Source organism: Aphelocoma coerulescens, chromosome 15 (assembly GCF_041296385.1).
Source record: "Aphelocoma coerulescens isolate FSJ_1873_10779 chromosome 15, UR_Acoe_1.0, whole genome shotgun sequence".
NCBI classification, from domain to species: domain Eukaryota; kingdom Metazoa; phylum Chordata; class Aves; order Passeriformes; family Corvidae; genus Aphelocoma; species Aphelocoma coerulescens.
The window spans coordinates 8220987-8240332 of record NC_091029.1 but is presented as its reverse complement, the minus strand read 5'-3'; the positions used below and the strand labels follow the sequence as shown (position 1 = coordinate 8240332).

General features: G+C 39.5%; 1 protein-coding gene across 1 annotated transcript in view; it reads right to left on the bottom strand.

The window, feature by feature from the left end:
- PPIL2 (peptidylprolyl isomerase like 2) overlaps window positions 1–19346 on the bottom strand; it is a 68285-nt gene that overhangs the window by 21360 nt on the left and 27579 nt on the right. The window contains exons 11-14 of the mRNA XM_069030708.1: window positions 17983–18058; window positions 16692–16798; window positions 4879–4968; window positions 3496–3529 (exon numbers count right to left, since the gene is read on the bottom strand). Of these exons, the coding sequence (XP_068886809.1) occupies window positions 3496–3529; window positions 4879–4968; window positions 16692–16798; window positions 17983–18058 (307 nt within the window). The remainder of the gene's footprint in view (window positions 1–3495; window positions 3530–4878; window positions 4969–16691; window positions 16799–17982; window positions 18059–19346) is intronic.

The window sequence follows — 19346 nt, the reverse complement described above, 5'->3', positions numbered from 1 at the left end:
TTTTCTTCTATTATTTGGAACACTGAAAATACAGAGCAGCTGCTCCACTTGCACGACCATGAGTTAGAATTACTCACAACATTCAACCACTTACTTGTTATGAACAGCAGGAAAAGAGATACAACACAAATCTAAAATTCATTTTCAAATAATTAATCATTACAAAGAATGACCATGACTCAGCTTATTGCTCTGAATACTGCCTCTATGGGTGGTTATTTTGTTAGAAAATAAATAAGCTGCTGCACCACAATAAAATTTCTCCCAGTAGTCTTGTGAAACATTAAGTTGAAGTCTGTAGGAAAATGAGTCTGGTCCTCCAAACCAGTGTCAGCCTTGCAGGACTGTGTATCTGACTGCTCTGGCAGTGCAGGTCTGACAGCTCTGCTAAGGTAAAACTCTATTCCCCACTCTTTTCCCAGGGTGGTATCTCAGCTCCTTGATGCCATAATGCTAATTTCCACTTCGCTCCATTCCAAGGTTAACTGCTGACTACCAGGAATTAGTTGTCCTTCACGTGCCTGCTGGGTCACATTTACTTTTATGACAGTCCAAAAGAGACTCAAAAAGGACATATTGGGGAGCTGAATAACAAACAACAAAGCAAGGGTCACTCCTGCTTACAGAGAGGACAGTTCAGCTAGAGTAGCCATGGGAGAGGATGGTCAGTGACAACCAGCTTGACATTTACCTCTGTGAACTGATTCCAAAACACAAGCACACTTAATCCAGGTGAGCCAAGAGCACAGCTGCAGTCTGTGTACGTGTGACAAGTAACTTTATGTCATGTTGTACTAATTGTGCCCAAATCCACCCAGAAGATGAACAGTCCTGGGCTTAGTTAGCAATGGAGTGGGTGATCATCTCAGCATCTGGGGGCTGCAACCATAAACCTGACACCCTGACACATTGGATGAATGTCAGATGACAGAAACCAAATGGTGGGAACATATTCAAACCAGTCTGTTCTACTTCCTGAACTAATGAACAGGAATAATTAAATAAATAGAAGAAAAACGTATACAGGCTTAATGCATCTTCCATGTATAGGTTTGGAAAAGTTGTTTGGTTTTTTTTTTTCCAAAAAACAAACAAAAAGGCCAAATATCTTAGCTAGAAACCATCAGTTAAAGCAGAAGGTTCTGTGTGGATGAGGAAACAAAATATGCTCTTTTTGCTCTGAAGGCTTCCTACAAAAGGCTCTAATAGAAACAGTTTATAATATTGACATTTAAAGGGTAACCTCCAAATAGTCCTCCCTATTGCCAATTGAAATATCTGGGAAGAAAGCCCTGTTCTGTTCTCATATGCTTCTCTGATATTACAGAAGTCAAGTTATTTACTTCTAAAGCCCATTTAATCTTACAGACATTTTTAGCTTTCAAAGGTGCATCTTTTTTTTTCCCCTTCTAAGAAGCAGTGAGTCAAAGAAATACTGAAATCCCTTCCAGCAGAAGAAATAAAAAAGGGGAATTTATCCTGCAAATTACAAACAGGCCACAGGCAAAAAAGGTACAAAGTATTGAATCCCAGTGCTTCACTGCAGAGCTTTCCTAAAGTGAATGCCTGCAATCACATTAATAATTCATAAACCAATGGAGCAAGATTTTTACAGCATGGGAGCCCAAGAAAGCATCAGTCCATCTGCCCTGCTCAAGCAGTGCTGCTGAGCTGAACCCTCCTCTGGCTGCCCTGCTGCCAACAGAACATCAAGCCTCAGATGTGGCCACCTTCTTACAGCTTGAGACACACAAGTGGAATTTCTGCCTCACAATCAAGTGCCCTGGATTTATCTGGTAGTCAGGAACAAATCCTGACAGACTACTTGCACTCTGTGAACTGTCTAAGCAGCTTCATTGAAGTATTAAACACAAAGACATGACAGTTCAAGAGCAATCTAGCAGCCCACCAGGCTCTCCATTTAGGTTTTCTTGTGATACTATCATATTCAACAAGCAATTAGGTAAGGACATACAAAATTCAACTGTCTTCAAAAAATAAAAACCATTCAGATGCAAAGAAGACATTTGCACCATTTGGACTCTACACTAATTGCAGCCAGTCTCTAAAAATCTGCAAGACTCATGTCTATTTGAGTGCACACTGTTCATTTTATTAGAACTTTAATAGTCCTGACAGATGTTTGTGAGACATCTTGCCTGCGATATATTCATATTTAATTAAGAATGACAAGGAGGAAAACAAGATGGAAAATACTAGAGGTCATTAGACTCCCTTTTTTAAGTGAAAGAATATACATAGGAGGATTTTCATCCTATGTGCTTATTAGCATTTCACTTCCTACTGGCAAAGCCAGTGGAGCTGAGTCTTGCCTTTCAGTGCAGCAGTGATGCCAGTCCTCAGCCCCTGTTAACTCTGCTGTCTTACAGCACTTCTGCCGTTTGCACAAACAGAAACAGGAATGACACCAGCAAGTTAATTTTCATTCCACAGCAGGATCTGAACTCCACCCTGCAAGGGTGAGAGGTGTCTGAGTCAACCCATTAAATCACTCCTGTCTCCTGACACCTCTTTAATTTCTCATTTCAAAAGATGTTCCTAATTATGTCTTTTGGGATTTGAACCAAAACTTTCCTTATAAAAAAATCAAATTGCATTTGACAGTCCAAGCATAGATGGTAACAATTCTTGTTAATGGGTTTTTGCCATCGAAGCACTGAGCCTTCAACTAGTCTCAAATCCTGCAACTGTTATCACATACACTACAAGAAAAGCTGTTGGGCAACTCACACTAGCATTATTTACAAGGCAAATAGAGCTGAAGTATTTAAGCAGGTGAGGAGCTGGGTATGCTGGTGACAGCCTCAAGTGGGCAGATAGAAGGTGCAAGTGGAATATGAGCAAATTTACAGCAGTGACCAGAGGTATTACATGACATCTCCTGTGGTAGGCAATGCTCTGACACCTTTCAACTGCTCTGCCTGCTGACCATTCCTGATACGACTGTTACCAGATCTCCAACTAAGGGAGAAAGAACAGGTGGAAGAATTTTGTAACAGGGATCCCTAAAAGTTAGAAAAAGAGCAGCATGGGCTTTACAAGGCAACTAGCTGGGAGAACAGATGGTGTCTGGCCAACCACCAATTCCAAGGCAGGTCTTGAGTATTTCATTAACACTGAATTTGAAAGCAACTTTGCATGAATGTGTTTCTTCCTTTGTTTTTTGCCCTGGAAGATCAGCTGTAAAACCATTACAGTTTTCATTTATTTATTTTCTGAAAGAATAAGGAAGCAAGAACTGCAAGAATTCTGCATGGAAGAGTGCCCAAGCTTTAGACTGAGAATATTCAGATGAAATTTTGAACATAGTCAACATGCTCATAAAAATATATTAATGAAACCTCTGTTTTAAAGTAAACACAATGTACCACATATCATAATTTAGAGAATTTTAAATTAAAATTGTCTGGAAGTAAATCTAACAACTGAGCCCATGAAGTGAGAACAGTTTACTTGATTCAAACTTAACCTCACCTGTTCCTGTTCCAGTCGGATCACCTCCTTGGATCTGCAGAATTAAAATGAAATTGATTTTACATATGTGTCTGTGTGAAAGACATCAAATACAAACCATAAAAGCCAATTCTGCTCAATTTTCTGCCTTCTATACTGTGTCATGTTGACAAGTCAGCAAAAAGGAAACCATTACTACTTATTTGGAGCTGCCTTTATCAGCTGGTTGTCATCCCTGACATTGCTTATCCATAAGCAGAATGGCAGTTTTATAAAAATAATAGGTCTTTTATGGGTAAATAGGGAAAATAACCAGTCTCAAATGAGTTAACCAGATCATCCTTTTTATTATGTGCTGAATCAGAACCTGCTTTTAAACTGACAATGCACTGCTTTTGGAACTGAAAAGGCTTTACATTTTGCTACCAACCCTCCACAAGATGGGAAGGCAAGAAAAGAGGGAATATGGAATATTTTTTGTATCTGAATCTGTATCCCACTCACTATCTTCAGTAGGAAAAATCCTCATGTGAAACCAATCTTTCAGTAACAAAATTAATTACGTGTATTAATCACTGTACATGCAAGACCTACAGAAATAATATTCAATACTCTCATGCCAGTGGAGGAAGAGTGACACAACCAGTTTCAAAGTAATAGCACAGAAGGACAATTTTAGTTGTGAGTTTAACTATGAACTGAGATATACAGGGCTGTCAAAAGAAAGAAAGGTTTTTTAGGATGACAGGATGGAATGTAACATCCAATGATGTTCTCTGTGAGATGTGCTCTGTCTTCAGGATCAGGTTGTTAATTCTTCTGAAAGGACGTTACAGGGCAGCTACAATATCCTAAGCTGCCTGGACTGTAACTCTGTAAATAAAGATCTTTGACTACCAAAGACACATTCAGGAACACAAGGTGTTCTTTAACTCCTTCACAAGAAAGCCTGGGCACCCAGTGCTGGAGCACACTAGGAAAGGAAATAGAAATTCAGATGCTTGCTTAAGTTTCATCTGAATGGGATTTCAACAGGCCACAGAACTACTTATCCAAATTAGCATTTCCCTCTCTCTCCTTCTGTTCATTAACCACCCACCCACATCTTGGGGAAGATAACAAGAGCCAAGGCAATGACTCTTCAAGGCTTTGTCTGGAACACCAGCAAATGCAGTGCTGAATGCAGTGATGTTCTGAGTGACATTAGTCAGAGACAATTGTTAGTAAGACCAGTAAGGACACACGGCATAGGTTATGACAACCCTAATTCTGAAGGTATATTTAATATACATCTAGTGCAAGTTGTCATGCATGGAAAAACCTAAACCTGAGGTAAATTAAATATATCTGATATTTTGAGTACATCATATATTGTGCATTACACAGGGGTTTTTTAACACTCACCACAAAATTCCGAATTGATCGGTGAAAAATTGTTCCATCATAATAGTTCTTCTTGCACAATTTGATAAAGTTTTCACATGTTCGGGGTGTCTGAAAGACAACAGGAAGTTTTAATTAAGCACAACCTTTAAACAATCATGACAGTGGTTACAAGAATCACTTTTCATTTGTGCCTTACAAAGAAACAAACATGCAGGACTCAAGGAGGATGGAGGCTCTGTCTACAGAAAACAGCCTGTAATATATGTTCTTTTAAGGTACACTAGAGAGACACACACTGTGTTAAATAAATTAAACTCAGATGTTCCAATTAGCACAAAGAAGTGTTTGAACATTAGCTCAGATAATGGGAGTTCCCAGCTGACATCATGATGGTGAACACAGGTAAGCTCAGAAACTTGCAAGTAACTTAGTTCCAGCAGTGCATCACAATCCTGCTCCAAACAGGTTACAGAGTGAGAAAAAACCTGACTTCTCTGCCCCACTATTTCAAAGTGAGCACATTGAAGCTAACTGGAAGAGAAGCATTCAGTCCTCTTCACCACTTGGAATTAACAATGGACTGACCCAAGTGACTGGAACACAGGAAAAATAAAAAAAACCAAATCATTTTCAAAACTCTAAAAAAAAAAAAAGATGCTAAATATACTGCCAACTTCTAATTCACTTTTACAGTGCAAATTAAAGTTATGTAGTGAATTTATGAGCCATGATATTCAAACAGTACCTTCTGAAAAACTTTACTGTCCACCTAATCATCCTTCCACTGTAATTGTATGGATTTTCTTCCCTGCAGTACTAAAATACCTTCAGACATACAAACACAACTCCAGAAACAGCCTGTTTTCTATACTTGGACATGTTTTCCAGCCCCACTGTGGATTATGTGCATAAATCTATTCCAGTTTTACAAAAGAATAAATCTAACTGAGTTCTTACAGGCCTTAAAAATATCCTTATTGTTGTATGTGCTGGCAAGTAAAGCCCCAGTATGAGCTGCAATGGCTGTAAGTGAACACACACAAGACTTGTCTTTGTGAAAGGCACTGATTCACTTTGCACTGGTGTGACATCACTCTTGGTCTGGGAGCTGCTGAGAGACAGAGACGGAGCCATGCAACCTGAAGTGACTTAAAAGCAAAAAATACAAGGCCAGCCTGATTATAATAATTTAAGGATGAAATAATCTCTATGTCTTGAAAAGCCAGTCCATACAAGTATTCATCTGGAACCCGACAGAACTTCAGTTTCTGTATTTTCTCATCTGAAACACAATCATTCTCATCCCTCTTTATTTACACTGAAATGTCTCTTAATTTTCCAAACAAACTGTACCCATCATTACAAATTCTCTATATTGATTCCTTCTTAATTACTCTACTCAGATGACAGTTGTCAGCTGGGCCATAAGTGAAAAAATTAGCAAATTCTAATCTTACACCAGCCATTATTTCAGATTTCCTACAGAATTCATTACTGAGTTAAATGGTAATGGCACCATAATGGCTTTACAGTAGAATGTCACCAAGACACGTATTTTGGTGGCATTCTGAGGGCAACTCATAAATAACTATATTCCATTAAAATTGTATCAAGCAACAGGAGGTTTTCCTACAGCTTCAATGTTTATAGTCAATGGGAATTTTTTTCTTTTGAATTCAACATATATGCTTTAAAATAATCTTTGTACTTAACCTCTCTAGTAAAATTCAACCCCTGAAGAATCACTTGTGCAGCACATGCTTCCTTTGTAAGACAGTATCATAACAGCCTTGATCCTAGTGTTTTGCTATTAGTTATTACTCATGAAAAATGTCAGTAAGGATAAAAATAAGTTAAAAAAATTTCTTTATGAATCAGAAATGGAATCAGCAGCTTTTAGCCTGAGGCACTTTATCTCATGAGAGCCAAGCACTCTTTGGAGAGAGAGACATAGTTAATAAGTTCTCGAGGGGGAATACAGCAACCTGTAATTATTTTTTTATAAAAAATGAAACCAGGCAAAAGACTGAGTCCCCTAGGAATAGACACCAAACCATTTTAAATTTGCACAAAGTTGATAACCCAATACAGATTTCCTATTTATTTTCAAAACATGATTATAAAATATACATCAAAAAACCTGGCTCTAGTAATGTATTTTTTATGCAGGACCTGTGCTGACCCTTCTCTCTAAATGGATTTCTAGCTATTATACCCTTTCCCAGAAATAAGCTTTTCAAATGCAACTTCAGAAATATTTAGTATACATGCAATAATCATTCCACTGCAAGGTTTTCTTTAAATAATTGCCACCAAATTGGTTCCCATGGTCACCTCATGCATCACAAGAGATACATTTGGCAGGTAAACAGTTCCTTAGCAACATTACCACTACCTTTTACAGTGCTTTTTAGTAGACACAAATAAGAAGATTTGCATTTAATCAGTAATAAACCCCAGTTTCAGTCATGCAGTAGGTCTAGAATATCTGGCTCAGATTATCTGATTTATTCAAAGCAGTTAATGTTCTTGCCAAATCTCACACTGCCAAGCACATTTCAGGGATTTCTTAAAAGGAGCATTCTGTCCAAAGCAGGAGAAAAAGGCTTGAGGTTTATGGGGAAGGTGCAGATCCCCAGTAATGAAGTTGTGCTCTGCACTGACCATACAAACAAGGCCAGTCTTTGAAGTCTTTGTTCCAGCTACAAAGACTGATGACAAATACACATAAACAAACCTGACTTTGTTATTTGATGTAAGATCTTGTGGCAGATGTCAGACTCCCAGTCTCTGAATGCAAAGCTGTCTCCTTCTTCAGAAACTTCCTGCACACCACTTGCCTCATACCATTTCTGAAGGAGGAGGGGATGGTCAAGGCACCTGGAAATGCAGGAGGTAACGCCGGTTTCTTGCTGTCTCACCACTGACTCTGTGCTTCCGGCCCTCTGTTTAGTTCTGGCTGGTTTTGTCTTAAACTGGCCTCAACAGCAACAGCTAACTTTTCTCTCTTTATCCCTTTTACATTAAGCAGGAAATGACTTAAATTATTTTATTCTGCTGACTATGACTTAGACCTATATGCAAGGAAGTTGAGGGAAAAATGCCACCTTGTTAACCTGATCTGAAACCCACCAACAGAAAACACTGTTTTAAACCTACTGCAATATCTTCTCAGAATGATGCAGTGACAGTCCTAAAAAGGAAAATTTTAAAATTGTGGAAGGTTTCTGACTAAAGAGTGTGGCAGGACAGCCCTGAGAAATCCTCCTTTTCTTAGGTCAAGTTGGGACCATGTAAGTGAATGCAGTGTCTCTATGATGTCCTTCAGCTTAAAGACACTTCTCTTTCCAAATGACAAATTGTAAGAAAAAAATCTTATTTATACCAAAAATGAGTCACCTGCTCCAACTGTGCACTCCCTATTTATTTTGTAGATGCCAGATAACTGTCTTTCAACTGCTGAAAATTCACACCCAAGACAAGCAGTAAAATTTTAATAAATGCTTTGAGACAGGAATCCAGAAGAGTACTTATCCCAGAAGATGCCACAAATGCTTTGCTTGGCTCACAGACATATATATTTAATGGGGCCACAGCCCAATGGTTTTCTAAGTAGGTTTAAGTCTCCATTTAGCTAACACACTTAGTAGGTAACTCTGCATGGAAACACCAGCACTCTACCAGTTACTATGCCCAGACAAATTTCAGAGTTAAAGAGATTGTTACAAAGAATGACCCTGCAAAAATAGCAGTGACAGGAGACTGTGAAATCACAATACTGGGTGAACACTGAAGAAAGGAATATACAATTTAGAAAACCAAAGCAAAACAGAAAAAAGCCCCTGACTGCTTACTATAAACTTCTAGGATAAATGCAGCTTTTATCTGAGCCAATTTCAGTTGCCATTTTGCCAGCAAGGGTGGCTCCAAGCCAGGTAAAATTCATCTCTCCTGCTTTATCCTGAGACCTGTAGGGTGGGACCAACCACGCCAGGTCCCTATCTGATTTCCCAGTCTGCAGCTGTCCTTTCTCATTAGTTACAAGGGGTCATTATATTTGTAAAAGTTACCTTAACTCAGAATCTGTACAGGGCAGAGAAGAACCAAACAGGAGGAGATGAAAAACCTGCAGCACTCCTGTTGCCAAGGTGCAGGAGATGGGAAAAGAGGGGAGAGCTCCTGAGTTGTTGCCATGACTGCGAGGAAAAAGGCTTTACTATGTGAAGAGCTAATCATTTCAAAATGCTCCATCCCTTGAGGATGTGCATGAACCTTGAAGGGAAATTTCACACTAAGCATTCAGAAGCTGTCATTCGCACATCTGTATAATTTTCTTGTGCTAATTCCACTTCCCTTTTATTTCTTTTTTTCTCTCTAAATTGGATGAACTGTAGTAGTGGGACTAAACTACAGAGCCTTGCTATATGCTCATTAACCCTATGTTTCAAAGCAGGAAATAATGAAAAGCTCATTCCTCTCAAATTAAAATTGCATTCTACAGCCTTTATCTTATCACACAAATGCCAGAATCCTGCTACTAAGAGGCATGAACAAGTGATGGAAATTTCTAAAGCTTCAAACAAAGCCTTCCATTTTCTTAACATAGATCTCCTTTAAAATGCAAGGTGGATTTTGTTTTGCTTTAATCCATTTACGTACTTTCACATAGAGCATTTTCAATCTTGTAATTGTTCATTCAGCGTGAGCCCATGAAGAGGTGATTTGGTAAGGTTTAAACTCAGTTTCCACCTACCTTTCAATCTGTAGTACTCAGCCCACCCATCACACAGATGAGAACTCAGCAATAAAAGCTTGGCTTTATTTGGGGCTTAGTCAGAGCTAACTGTAATGGTACAATTTCAGGAATCACCATCTATCAGGTGCAAGTGTCTGTTCCCTCCTCCAAGCCACGGAAAGAAACTGGACATATAAATGTTTCAGTGTCCAACACTGTTCTGGAAGGCCAGTTAAACTACCCCATTTCACTTTGCACCAATGAACTATGAGCACATTCCATTTGTTTCACAGCAAGAGGGACAAGAAAACCCAAAACTCCACAAAGCCCACTGCAAGAGCATAGGAAGAATTTCACTGTGGGAAGCCCATGACATTTCCTAGAGAAGAAACATTTACTCCAGACCTAAACACCACTCCCTGCCAGCTCCACTTTCCTGCTAACAGCTCCCCAGTGTGTGAGAGGGCCTGAGCCAGTGACAAGTGATGGTGGCAAACAACAGCTGCCTATGGTGGTTCAGTTCAAGAAAGCCACAGTTCATCTAAGGCACACAATTCTCAGTCTGGTTATACCACGAGCAAACGCGTTCGGGCAATTTGTGATCCGTGATCAGAAGAGCACAGTTCCAGAGAATGAGCACTGGGAAACATGAAAGCATTGGGGCACTGTGGGGTAAAACACTCAGCCAGACTCCTACTGATAATAAAAAAGAATCAGAACAAGCTAACTATGCCTTGGGTAATAGATTGTTGACTTGATAGTAAATATTTGCCTATTTTGCTACCTCAAAGCCTCCAAGTTCACTTAGAACAAAGAGCAGAATTAATGCATTCTCATTACACAGAAACTCAGTGTAATTTAATCAGCTATTTAGCAAAGACTTCAGCAGATAGCTAAATTTCACTTTTAAAAGGCATCTAATTCCACAATACTGACGTTCATGATGCTACTGAAAACTTTTCTGAAGTCTAAGCAAGATGCTCAGCTTAGACAAGATGCCAGTAAAAAGATGACACACTTCAGTTTTACTTCTCACATTTTTGCAAACACAGGGACAATCAATCAGTTTAGCTGAGCACAACTCAAATTAAACAAGGCATCTAGTTCACTCATCTAATTTGTCAGTGTTAACTACTAGTTCTCCAGAGGCAGAGTCAGCCACAGTTACTACTTTTCCTCTAACCTGTATTTACATTTACTGCAGTGGTAGAAAAGAACACAATCCTCTCCCCACCCCACTGACCCATCCAAATTTGTCGTCACCCAAGGGTTAAGGAGCTTGTCAGAGAGCACAGTGCAGGGCTGGGTGCTGATAAGGATGGACTGGCAAGCAGGACAGCACAAGTAGGTACAGTCTAAATGAGGATTGCACTCAAGCAACGTCCAGCAGCTTAAAACTTGGAGTAATGCAGGTCCCATGGCAGCTCCCTGGCACTTCATCAGTCTGCAACTGCCTGCACATAAATTCCACCTTTTCAGAAGATGTAACAACTTCCACACTAGACAGACAAGCTCTGGTAGCTGTCAACCTCCCAAGGTCACCACACTCTCATCAGAGCAGCCAAGGTACAAACAAGAAACACGTCAGAGAAAGATGAAGAGCAGCAGCTGTGTAACTCCAAACCATCCACCTCATGCTCGGGGCTTGGGATCACTAAGTGGCAGACACAGCTGGTATGGGATGTCTGCACCTCATGTCTGCACCTCATGTCTGCAAATGTCAAAAATCAAGGGGCATGATCCAATAACAATCAATTCCCTTCCCAGAACCAGCCCGCCAGGGCAGCTGGGGAGGCAGAAAGGGTCCAAATGTGCAAAATGCCTTTCCACCAATTACTCAGTGCCAAAGGCTGCCAGGAAAACACACAGACAGCCCGGGGCAGCAGGGACAGGTTCATGGGGAGGTGGCTCAGCATGTAAAGCTGTGGGAATAAGGAGGAAGGTGGGACATTCAAAAGGATGATGTTTGTCTTCCCAAGTAAACATTATGGTGATGGAGCCCAGCTTTCCTGGGGATGGCTGAACATCTGCCTGCCCTTGGGAAATGGTCAATTAATTCCTTATTTTGCTCTGCTTGTGTGTGCAGCTTTTGCTTTACTTGTTAAACTGCCATTACCTCAGCCCACAGGTTTTCCCCTTTTCTGATCCTCTCCCCCATCCCACTGGTTGGGGAGTGAGTGAGTGGCTGCGTGGGGCTTAGTTGCTGACTGGAGTTAAACCAGGATAGGGTGTTATGCCCCCAAAGTTAAAACTATTAAAATATCAGCTTCCAATCACTCAGCACAACCTAGAAGTTGACCTGTTTATCAAGATGGCTGCACAGAGCCATCCTACTCTCAGCCCCAAAGAGCAATAGATCTTCCTGCTATTGTACCACTTTGACGAAAAAGCACACCAAGAAGTAACAACATCCTCTCCAACAAACATTTTTATCCAGCTCTTCTTCTACTGGAAGATCACAGCTTTGTTTGTTCTTAGCTTCTGCTGGCAAGAACTCTCAAAGTTGAGAGTTTCAGCTCTTCCTATAATTGCCTATTTTGATGAAAAAATATTAAATAAGCCATTACAACCATGCCAAGACCACTGTATTTCATCCCTCTGATCCTATTATCGAGTGAACAGATAGTGGTGAAACATCAGCCAGTTATTTCCCAGACAGTGCCATTTTCATGTTGACAGCAAGCAAGTAGAATGGAGGTTTAAATCAGAAAGAAAATGAGAGATTTGGGAAGACTGGAGAACCTCATCATGCCAGGAGGTCAAAGGATTTTTTCAGCAACTCACTTCCTTGGCACTGGAAATGGATAAGAAGTTTACAGGATTCTGATCTTCAGAACAGTCCCTCACACAAAAGGAGAGATGATTTCAAAGAACAGGGGCTGGATTACACATTTAGAGATCACAGGCATATTTAACAGGTCAGAGGGCCTAAAAAGATTAAAACATCAATGTTTGTAGAGTAACAGCTTCTTTGGAAAGCTATGCCAAGACATCTTTATTAAGCAGATTTTGCCAGGCCCTAAAACATCAAAAAGCATTTGTGGAGTGTCAGATGGAGCTTTGAAATCCATCTCACATTCTTCTTTGTTTTGCCATCTTGCCCTTAAACCTTAAAGTATTAAACCCGAGGGAGACAAGTGATTTTATAAAACCTGCCATGGCAGCTACAGATAAGTATTTGATTACAGCTCTTGGCATGTGCTGAATCACCAGATCATCACCCCAGTGACCACTTGTATGCAGAGAACTCACACAGTAGAGAAGGGAGGGAGATAGAACATCAAACCACGTGTTCATCATTTTGACAGGATCTTCGGGACCATTATATTTACATATTTATTCATATGTAGATATATATTTTTAAAAATGGTTGCTCCACCACCTACAAGGTATAACTCCATCACTATAGTGACTAATACAGTAGAATACACATGGATAATATGCAGCTGTTCCCAGAAACACCCTGATTAAAGCAGCTAAAAGAACTTGAGGAGACTACAAAAATCACAGTAAATAAAATACAAGAAATTATATTAATTGCCTTTCATCAGTTATTTCTTCAGAATTTACGTGTTTGACATGCATAAGACTAAAACTGAAAGAATAACAATTGTTGGATGTTGTTACATCTTCTGTAGTTGCCAGAATTACTTCTGGCAAGTAGAATTTTTGTAAATTTTTATCCAATTAGTATATACAACAAATGTTGCTTATGCACAGCTGATCTCAGCTTCCTGGAAAACATCCCTACCAATGGCCATCTGATTAGTCCCCATTAGGAGGAACATACTGTATCTGAATAGGAGGATTGGAAGAAAAACAAATGACCAAAAAAAAGCAGTAGGCACATTGCAGTGATCCCAAGAGAGAAGGGTACTGTACCTTTGCTCATCTGAGGCACAAATTCAAAAGGGTGGGAAAAAATCCAGCTTATCTTCCAAAGTCTTTTTATTGCCTTTTTTCAGGTCAATGATTTAAACCACACATCATCCTTCTAGAACCTAAGTGAAGTTTCTGGTGCTCTGAACAAGTGATTTCAAACACTGAAAATATCTGGATTCTAGTCCTATTTCATGCTCTTTCTAAATCCTGTCACAAAGTAACTGATGACTTCAATCACACTGCAACACTGATTTCCTGCCCTGGATCAATACAAAACATTTCTTGATTAGGTTTTTGGTGCTAGGAAGAACTTCATCATTATCAATCTTATTGACTGGCACCTTAAAGTACTAGTATATGAAGAACACTATATTTATTTTTAAACAAAGGTTTCCACATGTACATATAGACTGAGCTACAGACAATTTATACTGCCAATCAGCTCACAAAAAATGGGAAAGAAAGGAGACAACAGAGCTGTGAAGGGACAGGGAATGAGCACCCAAGGAGAGTATTGAAGGCAACAGATACTGGGCAGATTTCAGAAGCAGTGCAGAGTGCTGACAGCACAACTGCAAGAATATTTTGCTTAAACACAGACAAGAGGCATGAAAATCCAACTGAAGACTCAGTACACACACCATTTAAGATAGTGAGTATGTCACTTGCTGCTCTCTATTTTAGTGAAGAGACTTCACCTCAAAGCATGTACTGAAATCTAAACATAAGACTATTTTGAAATGTAATTTAAATGTTGCAAGTCCTACCTCTGGACACAGGTATTTATCTGTCATATTTATACAGCAACATCATCCTCAAGCTTCCTTAAGCATTTCACAATCATATACTTCCAGTACTGGGAAAATATGATCACTGCCAGGGTGGCTTCCATAACAACCAGAGCACAGGATATCCCTGAGCAATTAAAAAAACGCCTGTGCACTTTGAGTGAGCATTATGGTACAGTCCTGTTCCCCCTAACGGCATTCAAGGACCTTACCCACATTCTACACTTTGACAGGAAAAACAAATTCTGTATATAAACCAGTTCCAATCAGCTCCTAGGACTGGTCCAGCCTGTGCACTGGATAAGGCAGAAAAGTTGATAAAAACTTGGCATATGATTAATTAAGACTATTGCCATGCATATTCACAAGCAGGGTGAACTGGAAGTGTTTAACAATGTTTAGATTTTGGCACTTCCCCATTTTCTTTGCTTTTCAGTCTCATTGTAGCTGATTTGTGTACATGTTTGTGACGTCTGTACGTGCTGTATGTTTGTAAGATGTTTGCTCTGTCTGCACTGAGCTAACCTCAGTGTGATTCAGGAAAACCAAAGTTAGAAAGCACAAACTCCTTATTTAGTAAAGGGAGAAAAACAAGTGCCTCCCAGAAAGAACTGATTTCAAAGACCTAGGATGATGACCGAAGGTGGATGTTGTGAAAACCTCCCTAAAGCAGCTAAGTTTTTCCTATTTATTCTAAATATATATCTTTTTCCCTTCTGCAGTGCCAAAGGTCTGCTTAATTCACACAGATTTAATCGACACAAAGGAACAGATGGCTGGAGGCCAGTGTTAGAGCATGTCTGGTTGTGTAAAACAGCATGCACTTCCAGTGTGTACATGAAGAAGCTTTGTGTGTGAAAGGTAGATAAATAGAAATTCATGTGGAAAAAAAGGAAACACAATGGATATCATACAGGAAGTTTATAATGAGCAATTGAGGCTGGGTCCTGAGGACTGAGTGACACTGGTCACACATGTGGCCAAAAAGCCCACGCTGATAAGAATAGCTGCAGTCAGCCTGCTTTAGCCAGGAGCCAGTTTGAGAACATATGGCAAAACAAATGATTCAATGCAATCTGCTCGTTCTGCCGCTTCCCCTAAATATTGCTGTACTAACATCCTCTGCTTTTTGCCTTATTACAGTGTTACTATTTAAGAGCATGGAAAACACCTGTAGGGATGACAGAGACCTACAGAATTACTAACATGATATGCTGCTGTGGAGATTCTCTTGCTGTTTGCATAGATCAGCTTGAGATGTTTACACTTATCTTGCTTCTTACTCATGTGAGAGAAAGGAGCAGAAGGAAAAGCCAGAAGGCTTATGCAGTTTGCTCCTTTTTCTTTCTTGCACACAACAATGAATGCATTCTCCCAGTACATCTGGATTTCACACCAGGCACCCCAGCTCCTACCCAGCATCACTGCCCTTAAACTTTGTGAGGCTCACAAGAAACAGAAGTTTTACCATTTAAACCCCTATTCACATCCTTCAACTTTTTCAAATATCAACTTTCAGGCCTATAATAACCTGAGACAAAAAATCTCAGTAAACAATCGAAGGTTTGAAAACGTTTTTCCTTTTATAGAAGTGGCTGTACAAATAAATAAGCAAACACACTACCCAAGCAGTGACGTCTGAGACATCACTGTCGCCACAACTCATTCATCTGTCAGAAGTCTTGCCATGTTTATTATTTTAAGAGCCACTGATTTCCCCCAGAATCAGACTTTATATACTATAAAAATCTCCAGTCTGTTGTTTTTTAAAATGAACTTCTCTTAATGGCAAACGGAAGGTGTTTGAAAACTTGAACTTTTAAGAACTGGGACAACAGGAAGTAAAAACATATTCTAAGGTTTTCATTTAGGTTTGTTCTATAAAGCTCAGGCTTTAGAAATAAATTTAAATATTTCTGAGGATCTGAACTACATGGATGCAGACTGACAGACTGCTCTTGGTTTCAGTGAGGTTCTGTCAATCAGCTGCTCTGTAACCTTGGATTATTCCCTCCTCACTGTCTCACTGTGCTCTGCCTTCTCTTTTCCCTCTTCCTTCCTTGTCATTGTTTGGGTCATTAATCCTGACCCTTTGAAGCTCTAAACATGTACTGTGGCATATTGTAGGTAGTCCACTAAAATGATGGGACTACTTACAGAGAACACTTACACATATAGTGTAAATATATATAGTTAATTCATTTATATATATATATAAATTTTTTATATATAGTATTATAAATAAAATTAAATAGAGGTTTAACAACATAGTTTTATGTATGTATGAAAATACACCAAAAGAGCTAAAAGATAGTTATCTATCTGTATCTACTGCAATTACACATTATTCCTTTCTTTGGACATTTCCACTGTCAGCTCCAATTCTGGTGGTTATCTACAGAGATTCATAGTATGGGTCACAGTACCATATCACAGTGCAGCTCCAAGTTTAGGTCTCCTTTATTAGTGTGAAGTCGCACATATCCCTTCTTCTTCACATACTGGTATCTCACAACATCTTCTTCAATAGCAGCTACATCAAAGCAAAAGACAGTAATTAGCTCTCTGTAAGCTTACTCATTGATCTTTAGAAATCATCAGTAAACAACTCATAGATTCTACTGTCTGACCTCTTCTCCTGGGGTACTGGGTCTTGAGGGATCCTACTCTGCAATTCATCTATGATATCCTCGCATTAATCTCTGTGCAAAACACTTTCCATTATAGTAAACCACCAACTCTTTGAGAATCAACCAAATAATCTATATTTTAAATCCCAGAAGCATTCAGTATTACAAACTATAATTTTCAAGCAACATCTATCAACCACAAACTTTGAAATCAAATTGCTTCTTGTCAGTCCTGGAAGCCAAGCAGGTAATCATCAGTCAACCACAAACTGCTGACATACAGACACCTACCCAGTTCTGAAAACAACTGAAGCTGTTACTGGAGACATTACTGGTAAGTCAAACCAAAGGATCAATCTATGGTGTTTCCATTCCCATTTTGTCAAAATGTCCAGTTAGACAGATATTTTCTATACTCAGTCATCTGCACATCACTGTAACTTACCAAGCAAAGGAACTGAATTTGGTAAACGCAGTTTTAGCAATGCATTCAATCTTTGATTAAGTATGTGACATCTAAATTTTAGTGCCCAATTTTGTCAACTGGAAATACTAATGACTCAGTTATTTAACCAATATCCAAACTAAGTAAATCTTATACATTTGTGATTAGGCTGGAGAACAAAAGGAAAACTTTATTGCATTAAAATGCATTTTCGTGTAAACTTGAAAAGCAGTAAACTAAAAGTTACCACCACAAAATTTGCTGTTGTTCTAACCAATACCAGGGTAGGCCAAAAAGGTGGGCAAGATTTTGTATGGTATTTGAGGAGAGATATTTCATTCCTAACTTAGAAAAGGGGATATGTCATTTTGTCATCCCTGGGCATAGAAATATCTCATTAATTTCTGTTCAAAAGAAGTAACTCTCATTCAAAGCCAAAGCTAGATCATAATTGCTCCATTATTTTCAGAATAAGCTCACTGGAAAGTAAGGATATATCTGGTCTGGGAACACATTTCCATGGTATCAGTACTGACCAATTACCAATGCATTTCTTCAGTCCTCATAAATGTATGGGTGCTAAGGAGCCCACTTTAAAACTGGGAAGTAAATAAACATCTGGTAGGTAGGTAGTTCTGGTACCTGCTTCATGGGTAGTTTCAGGCACCATTGCAGTGGAGGTGAAGGAAGCACTTACAGCTCCAGTGGAATAGTGAGCCTGTTTGCAGAGGAAAAAGCAAGAAAAAAAGACATTAGATCTTAGAATTTGTCTACCAAAGATACTATACAAGCATTAGAAACAATGTCATCCTTCTGAAGGCAGACTTTCTGCTCTAGCTCCTACTGAAAGAAACAAATACCCAGCACAGTGATAATTCTCCATCTGTTGCCTAGATTTGCTCTGATGAAACTGTAGTAAAGGCTGCTCATGCACTGAGCCAAAGGGGCTTAGTGCTTCCACTACAGTTTAATATATCACTATGCAAAGATTCTATTATCAGAATTTATTTGTATGTCCATGGGTGGAGATAGGCAAGGAGTACTTCTGCCAAGACATCTGTAGAAGTCTCCAGTGCTGCTGAGTGAGTGGCAGGAAAATCCAGTGAACCACAGAGATGCTGTGGGGGAGAGCAAACCAGCCCCCTCCCACAGCCAGCCCTGCTGCATGTAAAGGCACCGTGCCCTGGTTCCCAAGGTCTATTTTGAACTCTGTAATTCTGCAGATGGGAGATGTTAATGTCACACATGGATTTTGGAGTAAATTACAAAGAGCTAATAAACCCAGAGATAAGTTTAGCAGTTCCAGGGAAATGCCTGTAAGGAGTCCAGGCCAGGTCAATGCTCATTCCATAAGGTTTCCCTGCATCCTAAGCAAGTTTACAGCTATGCCCATCCACGTCATAAGCTGACATTCCCAATTCCCCAACATGTGTAGAGCTCATCCTTGCCTCTGCCCTCTTTTTTCTCCTCCTTACTCATTTTTTTTTATTGTAACACGACAATGTCCTAAAAAAAGGGGCCATTTGTGATCCTACTCCTTGGTCACATACATTCCCTAATCTGTCCCTAAGCCCTCTCATTAAAAGCTGTATGATGCACTGCTATTAGTTTTCACGTAAGGGTAATCAAAGCCAGTAGGCACACACATCCCAGAATTATTAAAGGACAGAAGAATACTCTCTCTTGCCCATTTCAAACAGCCTTTGATGTTGGAAATCTAGATGTAGATGAATTGTTTCTCTTGACAACCATGAGCATGCACCTGGAAGAACATCCTTTAAAATATTCCACTAAACCCCTGCATGCCAGTGGAAAAAAAATGGAGGAGCAGCTGTGGACGATTTATGTATTTGCCCACACTAGAAATTATTCACCTGCACTACCCTTACGGTGTGCTCTCTCTGCCAATAAATGCAGGAAGCAATGATAAACAAACTCAGAGTGAGAGATTACAACCTGGGAAAAAGGTTCTGCCAACACATACATAACCACATCATAAGGATTCT